This window comes from Otolemur garnettii, unplaced genomic scaffold, assembly GCF_000181295.1.
Source record: "Otolemur garnettii isolate 467f Iridium unplaced genomic scaffold, OtoGar3 scaffold00018, whole genome shotgun sequence".
NCBI classification, from domain to species: domain Eukaryota; kingdom Metazoa; phylum Chordata; class Mammalia; order Primates; family Galagidae; genus Otolemur; species Otolemur garnettii.
Window position 1 is genome coordinate 15,708,846 of NW_003852413.1, and position 8,589 is coordinate 15,717,434.

The following is an 8,589-nucleotide window of genomic DNA, read 5'->3' on the forward strand; positions in this document are numbered from 1 at the left end:
CAATCTCAGGAGTTTTAAAAAAGAAAAATCTCCACAGCTCCTGGCAGTGACTCATTGGGAAGAGGAAGAGATCTTCTCAGCTCTTGCAAAAAAAGTCTACTGAAGTGTGTAAGGCTGTATAATTGGCTCATAAATTTCACACCCGTTCTCCTATGACACAGGTATATCTGTCCATTTTTACTTCCCCTTCACACTTAGGTACTCTTTTTGTGACAAAGTTTTTCTTTTATGGTTACTCTAGTGGAGTTGCAGGTCGGAAGAATAAAAACCTAATTCTTCTCTACCATTTAAGAGGGCACCCTTAGCTCAAAATCTTGTCCTTTTAAAACATCTTTGAGTCTGACCAGGCACAGTGGCTCATGCCTGTAATCCTAGCACTTTGGGAAGCCAAGGCAGGAAGATTATGTGAAGCCAGGAGTTCGAGAGATCAGCCTGAATAAGAAGAAGACCCTGTTTCAACAAAAAAATAGAAAAATCAGCTGGGCCTGGTGGCTTATGCTTGTAGGTTCAGCTATTCAGGAGGCTGAGTCAGGAGGATCACTTAAGCCCAGGAGTTTGAGGTTGCAGCGAGCTATGATGATACCACTGCACTCTAGACTGGGCAGAAGAGGGAGACCCTGTCTCAATCAATCAGTACAGTTATCGATCTGCATCAACTTCTGACACATTACTTGGCACAGAGATTCAATGCATGGCTTAATGAAAGGATGAATAAATAAAAGAGAATTCTGAGGAGTTCTCATTGTCAGAGGCTTTCAGTTCAAGACTTTAGTATGAGATTGAAATACTTACCATGGAAATGGCTGTTCCTTAAAAAGTGTGGCAGTCTCAGCTCCAGCATAGTGATCTATACATCTCTTTGCTCATTACAAAGGCATTTATAAAAGAGAGAAGGAGTAGGAAGATACCAATTAAAATTCCCTAGAGAATGTCTTTTAAAGAGATATGGGGCTCGGCACCTATAGCTCAACTGGCTAAGGCGCCAGCCACGTACACCTAAGGTGGCGGGTTCGAATCCCCAGCCCGAACCCGCCAAACAACAATGACGGCAGCAACCAAAAAATAGCCGGGCGTTGTGGCGGGTGCCTGTGGTCCCAGCTACTTGGGAGGCGGAGGCAGGAGACTCGCTTGAGCCCAGGAGTTGGAGGTTGCTGTGAGCTGTAATGCCATGGCACTCTACCCAGGGGCACAGCTTGAGGCTCTGTCTCAAAAAAAAAAAAAAAAAAAGAGATATGGGCTACTCATATTACCTGAAAAAGTACTTAGGGGCAGGAAGAGTGTTAAATGATGATTGATTAGCTATGAGATTAGCTTTAGTACAGTTTTATGTTGTGTTAGTCTTTTTGTGTGTGTGTGTTTTGCTGTACATTTCAACACATTTGCTCTTATAAAGAATCAGTGTATAAGTACATTTATGTCCATTTTGCAAGGGTGGAAGGAATCTGACACACAGCTTTACTCATTCAAATTTCTATATATCTTTGAACTTTGACATGTTATCAATGATATTTATGATTTATTTAATGCCTAGTTTATAGTCGTCTGCTTTACTATATGGTTTCAATGAGATACGTGTTGTAGTAAGATAGAAATGGAGCATTAGGTGGGTCCTGGAATGGTAACAGCAATTAATATAGTCTGAAATTTTGAAGTTTGTTTGCAGAGAAGCTGGGAAGAGCATGTGTTTGGCTAATTAAGAAAGCTGGACTGAGTGGGGTACTCACCCCCAAGGGAGGTTAAGCAAAGAGGTATGCTCAGTCACATGAACAAAACTTTGAGTTTCCTGATTTGCTTGTAAGCTTTAAAAAAAGAAGGAACCTTTTGGGTGGCTACCTGTGGCTCAAAGGAGTAGGGCGCCGATCCCTTATACCAGAGGTGGCCTGTTCCAACCTGGCCCCAGCCAAAAACTGCAAAAAAAGGGGGGGGGGGACTTTTTACTTAGGATAGAGGACGTTCCCATTCTACCCCCAATCCAGATTTCTTATTTATCAAAAATGTATCAAATTTATTCCTCAGTCCTGAGTATCATTCTGGTGAAACACTTATCTCGGCCACTTTTACTAGTCAATATAGTTGACCCCTGTGTTATTGTCAAGTTTGGTTTGAGTGTCCTGAATACCACAGTGCTCCTCATTTTCGCACTAAATCAGATATATGTTTGTTCTGATTATACTAATGGGAGGTTTTCTTCATCAGGGATGGATGAATGAGATTTACAACTATGATCCAGAAACTTACCATGCGACTTTGACACATTCAGTCTTTGTTCGACTTGAAGGTGGAACCTTAAGACTTTCAAAGCCCAATAAAAATATATCCAGGAGAGCCAGCTATAATGAAACTAAGCCAGAGGTCACCTACATCAGCCAGAAAATCTATGACCTCTCGGACAGCAAGGTGAGCCCAACTAATTTTGGAAGGAGAGCTTAGATGAATGAAAAACATTTGGAATCCTGTTCACTTTACTGTACTTTTTTCCCCTGAAAAGGTTTTTTGGTTTTGGTTTTGCCTCCTTTTTCTTTTTCCTCTTATTTATTTATTTAAGGTTGACAAAGAATTAGCTGGATTGGTTTGGGTTCTTAACACGTTGCTGACATGTCACAAGTTACCTGGTTACATGGATACGTTCTTCATGAAATTGCTGGTCAATAATGTGTTAAGATTTTAGAGATGCTAAGTGATTCTATGTTATAAACAGCTAAGAGATTAGAAGGGGAGAAAGAATAAAGTAGGCTGAATTGGGGACAACTGGGAATTGAGACGGGAGAAGTGAATCAGGGAATGGCTGCTGTGTCAGCACATTGTTGACTTGCAATTTTACACAGAAACTATCCATAAATTACCAGGTAACTTATGACCAGTCAGCAACATGTTAAGTATCAGTATACTTTAAGATAGCACCTCTTACGCTTTAGTATGCATACAGATCACCTGGAAATTGTTAACTGCAGATTCTGATTCAGCCACTCTGTTGGGGCCTGAGAGCCAGCTTTTTCATGAGCTCCCAGGTGGTACTCATGTTGCTGGGCATGGACCACACCTTGAGGAGAGGGGGCATCTTATACTCAGAATTTGACTTTTCAGGTTAATTCTGGCTGAGCTCATGCCGGTGATCCTAGCACTTTGGGAGGCCAAGGCAGGAGGATCATTTGAAGTCAGGAGTTTGAGACCAACCTTGGCAACATAGCAAGACAACCATGTCTACAAAAAAAAAAAAAAAAGTTCATTCTTTCAGTTAAAGAAGAAGCTATGTGTGGTGTTTCTAGGGTATTAACTTATGAAGGCTCTCCAAATGTGAACATATGGATATGTGAAATAACTACATTTCAGTATAGAGTATTATATACGTCTGGTTTTAAGAGAAATGTAAATTGTTTAATCTTTAATGCTGTAGGTTCTCTGTTCTTCCTATAACCCATCTGAATGATCTTTAGATTTCCCCCAAATGACAGAAGTACTTAAAATAGTTTTTGTATAACTTTTTTCTTCATTTGAAGCTGATATTTAAGGTTAACCTGAGCTTGCCATCTAGGGTGAGCTTTTTTCCAGCTCAAGTTTGGCCTGGAGTCATTAAACTCAGTTGACAGCCAAACTTAGCTGATGATAATCAGCTGAACATTATTTCTGTGCTTCTGCTACCTGAAAATTATAGATGTTTGTAACTCTTACAGAATTCTTAAACATCTACCTTCTGAAAAGATTCTGAAGAATAACAACTGATTTCCAAAATTCATCCTAGTTTCTATAGTTATAAACAGGTAGTAAAAATTTATTTCACATTCATCATTTTAGTCAAAAATTCTATAAAGTTTGCATTTGTGCTATGTATAATAATACTGCACAATGTAGCCAGTCTTTAGTATGTAAATCATCATTTATCTTTCTCTGTAGATTTATCTTGTACCTAAAAGTTTGGCTCGAAAACGAATCTGGAATAAAAAGTACCCCATTTGTATTGAGCTTGGTCGACAAGATGACTTTATGTCTAAGGCTCAGACTGATAAGGAGACTTTGGAAGAGAAGCTACCAGCTGAGGGAAGCGAGGACCCTAAGAAGCCACCCCACCCTCAAGAGGGAACAAGATCTGGCCAGCGAGATCAGATACTCTATCTCTTTGGGAGAACTGGCCGAGAAAAAGAGGAATGGTTTAGGAGCTTTATTCTGGCATCTAAGCTGAAGTCAGAAATCAAGAAGCCACCTGGTGTCTCTGGAAGTAAACCAGGTAATGACATTTGTGCTAAATGCTTATGCATTTTTAAAGGGCCTTTAAGGGGAATAGAGAGAGAGAATGCCAAGCAGAAAGGCAGGAAGCCCACCCTAGATTAATTACCATCTGCCTTCTACAATGTTCTCATGACTCATTTACCTTCGGGGTGATCACGGCAACCCTTTGTACCAAATCATTTAACCAATGATGGATCCCCTTGCAGGTATATGTTTATTAGCTTCTGTTGGTTCCCTAGGATTATATTTTACTTTTATATAGTGAGATGACTCCGAGAGAAGCAGCAACAGATGAACCCCAGTGCTGGGAAGGCAGGTGAGTCAGAGAGGTACTTCAAGCCAGCACTCTTGACCTCCTAACCCTACACCATGTCCTCCAGGCCTGCGGTTGCCATAGAAATGTAGAATCCTCAGGCCTGCTGACTCTTGGGGTCAAGTCCTGGTCATTTGGATTGATAACCTCCTTGCTGGAGGTTGATAATCTCTGGTTGATAATCTCTGTGCTGCAAGGGACACAAACCAGTAAAAAGCAGCAGCACCCCTGCCTGTCAGGCGCTATACTTGTGAGCCAGATGTTCTACTGAGCTAAAATGAGCATGGCACAACCAATAATTGTAGAAGATCACAGAAGGATGAGATTGGTGTGGGTGTTATTAGGGAAAGTTTTCTTAGATGGGTCTAGAACAAAGACTAGAATGGAGCCACTTGGGGGCTTTCTCTAACAGGGCTTTTGTATCGATTGTGGAGTTGTGTGGGTCACATGAGTCTCAAATGTTGCTTCATAATGCTTAAGTTCTTTCCCTTGGAACATGATCCGGGCCCTTAACGTGGCACCTTTGCTGACTTTCCACAATATTAGTGTTTAGCACCAGCTTTCATCCCATCCTAGCACTGAGATTCAGGGGGTCCTTTGGAAATTGCACTAAAAATCAAGATGAATAGGTTGATTGCTGGGTACATTCATTTTCTAGGGCTGCTGGGACAAAATTCTACAAACTGGGTGTCTTAAAGCAACAGAAATTTATTCTCACAGTATAGGACACTAGAAGCCTGAAATCAAGGTGTTAGCAGAGCCATGTTCCCTCTGAGACTCTGCGCAGAATCCTTTCTTGCTTCTTTTTAGCTTCTGGTGGTGGCCGTGGATCCTTGGCTTGCAGCTGCATCACTTTGTGCTCTGCCTCTGCTGTCACATGGCTTTGTCTCTGTGTCTCTTCTCTCTTCTCCTAAGGATACCAGTCCTACCGGGTTAAGAGCCCATCCTACTTCTAGTGTAACCTTGTATTAATGAATTACACCTACAATGACCCTATTTCCATATCCTAGGGCACTGCTAGCGTTAGTACTTCAACAAATCTTTTGGGGGACACAGTGTAAACCCTAACACTGAATAAAGGAAAATTCAAATGGGTAAGAACTCCTCAGCTTCAGCTGCTGCCTACCTCTTCTGGTAGGTCTAAACTTGTGCTGTCTGTACAGTAGGCACCAGCCCCATATGGTTCTTAACGTCCTGAAATATGGCCGTCCAAATGGAGATGTGCTCCAAATACAAGATGAGCAGCAGATATCAAAGTGTTAGTCCCAAAAAAGAACGTGAAATATCTCATTAATGACTTTATATTGGTTACCTATTGAAATGATAATATTTTAAATATAGTGGGTTAAATAAAATACAGTATTTTCAAATTAATCTCATTTGTTTCTTTTTACCTTTTTAACATGGCAGAGAAAATTTATTAGAAAATTTTAAAATTGCGTATGTGCTTGTATTATACGTACGTACAAGGTCAGACAATTAAATTTGTACACTTATCCTAGAAAAACTGCTACATGGCTCAGCGCCGGTAGCTCAGGCGACGAGGGCACCAGCCACATACACTGGAGCTGCAGATTCGAATCCAGCCTGGGTCAAAAAATAGCTGGACGTTGTGGCAGGTGCCTATAGTCACAGCTACTTGGGAGGCTGAGGCAAGAGAATCTCTTGGGCCCAGGAGTTTGAGGTTGCTATGAACTGTGACACCCTACTCTAGGGTGACAGCTTGAGAGTCTGTCTCAAAAAAAAAGGAAGAAAGAGAAAGTGCTACGTATCTCATTGCCGAATATCACTATGGTCACCTTTGAAGTACTCCCCTTGGGAAGCTATGCACTGATGCCAGTGCTTAGTCTGCCCTTCAAAGCACTTCTTCTAGGATGAGTTCAGAAACTTAATTGTTAGGCCTCAAATGATGACAGCTCTGATGGTCGTTCCAGGAAATGAGTTCCAAAATTGCTTTAAAGGGTAGCCTAAGTGCTGGCATTGGTGCATAGCTTCCCAGGGGGAGTACTTTGAAGGTGACCGTACTGATACTCAGCAATGAGGTATGTAGCACATATTCTAGGATGAGTTCACGAACTTAATTGTCTGTCCTTGTATTTCTGTTAGAAGCATAATGGCCTACTGGTCTAGGCACTGAAGCTCAGAATCAGGTAGCCCAGCAGGATGAGGGGTGTGTAAGACCACCAGGAAACGCCACCTTAGGTGCTCAGGGACCACCCAAAGCAGCTTCAAAAGTGACATGTTATTTTTTGACTTAACCAAAGCATTAACTATTTTTAATGAATTTACACTTTTGAAAATTCTGCCAAAAGTTCTCAGGCTTCCATTCACTACACAACAAACTTCTAATGGTCAAAGTCAGAATGTGGGAAAACCTTCAGTCACTTGCTTAAACTTATATCAAGCCAGGTATGTTCTCACAGCACTGATGTCTTTTTATTTATATATTAGTCTGGGTTGCCTTTAAAAGCTATGGACTGAGATATTTATGTTAAGTTTTAGCCATTATAAATGTGATTAAACTAGTAGCAAAGGCAGATTGAGCAGGATTATGCTGTTCTTTTTTTTTTTTTTTTAAGAGTCTTACTATGTTACCCTTGGTAGAGTGCTATGGTGTCACAGCTCATAGCAATCTCAAACTCTTGGGCTCAAGTGATTTTCTTGCCTCAACCTCCCAAGTAGCTGGGACTACAGGCGCCTGCTACAATGCCCAGCTATTTTCTGTTGCAGTTGTCATTGTTGTTTAGCTGGCCTGGACCTCAGCCTTGTTGTATGTGGCTGGCACCGTAACCACTGTGCTATGGGTGCTGAGCTGGGATTGTGCCATTCTTAAAAACTATCTCTGACTCTGGGAGGCTAAGGCGGGTGGATTGCCTGAGCTCATGGGTTTGAGATCAGCCTGAGCAAGAGCGAGACCTCATTTCTAAAAATAGCCAGGTGATGTGGTGGGTGCCTATAGTCGTCCCAACTATTTGGGAGGCTGAGGCAAGAGTAACGCTTGAACTCAGGAGTGTGAGGTTGCTATGAGCTCTGATGCTACGTCACTCTACCAAGGGTGACAAAGTGAGACTCTGTCTCAAAACAAACAAACAAACAATAAAAAACCTATCTCTGAGTCAATGAATCTGTGCAGATGGCTTGGCATCAGCTATGAAGGTGTGACTGGTGCCCATTCTCCAAGGCTGGCTTCATCTGTCAGTACCAGGAATATAGAAGTCTTCCTATTCTACGACTTGTCCCTATTCTCTCAGAAATGCCGCCACCAGAATCACACTCTAGCAACCCAGATTGTGCTTCTCAAACTCAAGTATTTGAGGGATCTGGTTAAAATGCAGGATCTGATTCAGGAGGTTGAGGTGAGTCTGAGACCTGCACCTCCAGCAGGCAGTGCTCCGGCTACAGGTTGGGAAGCAGTCCCAGGAGGAACCGGATCCTGGGAGAGTGAGAAAACCATGTGGTGACTTGGCAGAATTTCGGCCAGGTCTCTGCACAGGAAGGTCCTTGATGTTATCAAGGGCTATTGTCCATGAGACCCACAGAGCGGTGATGACTCCTGTGCCTTGTCCCACTCAAGAAAAAGGTGATGGTGGCACAAAGAGGCTGTCCTGTGGGCAGCAAGCACTAGCCAAGCCTCGAATAGGGTCTTCTTCTTTTCCCTACATCCCTAAGAGGAGGAAGGCCCCTCTTAATAAGTTATGACAACATAATGAGATCACTTTAGTTTGAATTCTTGGTGTCATAATGCCTTATTAATTTTCTTTTCTTTCTTTCTTTTTACTAACTAAACTCTAGTAGAGTTTATTTGGATTTCAATGGGTTTTCTACTAATTTCATTTTTCTCTTCCAAAATCCAATCTAGGTGTCAGGTGTAGTGGCTCATGCCTGCAATCCTAGGACTCTGGGAGGCCAAGGTGGGTGGACTGCCTGAGCTCAGGAGTTTGAGACCAGCCTGAGCCAGAACAAGACCCCATCTTTAAAAAGAGCCGGGTGGCTCGGCGCCTATAGCTCAACCGGCTAAGGCGCCAGCCACGTACACCTAAGGTGGCGGGTTC

General features: G+C 42.3%; 1 protein-coding gene across 3 annotated transcripts in view; it reads left to right on the top strand.

The window, feature by feature from the left end:
- TEX2 (testis expressed 2) overlaps window positions 1-8,589 on the top strand; it is a 117,175-nt gene that overhangs the window by 67,215 nt on the left and 41,371 nt on the right. For all 3 annotated transcript variants that reach the window (XM_012803209.2, XM_023511122.1, XM_023511121.1), the window contains exons 3-4: window positions 2,197-2,397; window positions 3,892-4,222. In XM_012803209.2, coding sequence (XP_012658663.1) covers window positions 2,197-2,397; window positions 3,892-4,222 — 532 coding nt within the window. The remainder of the gene's footprint in view (window positions 1-2,196; window positions 2,398-3,891; window positions 4,223-8,589) is intronic.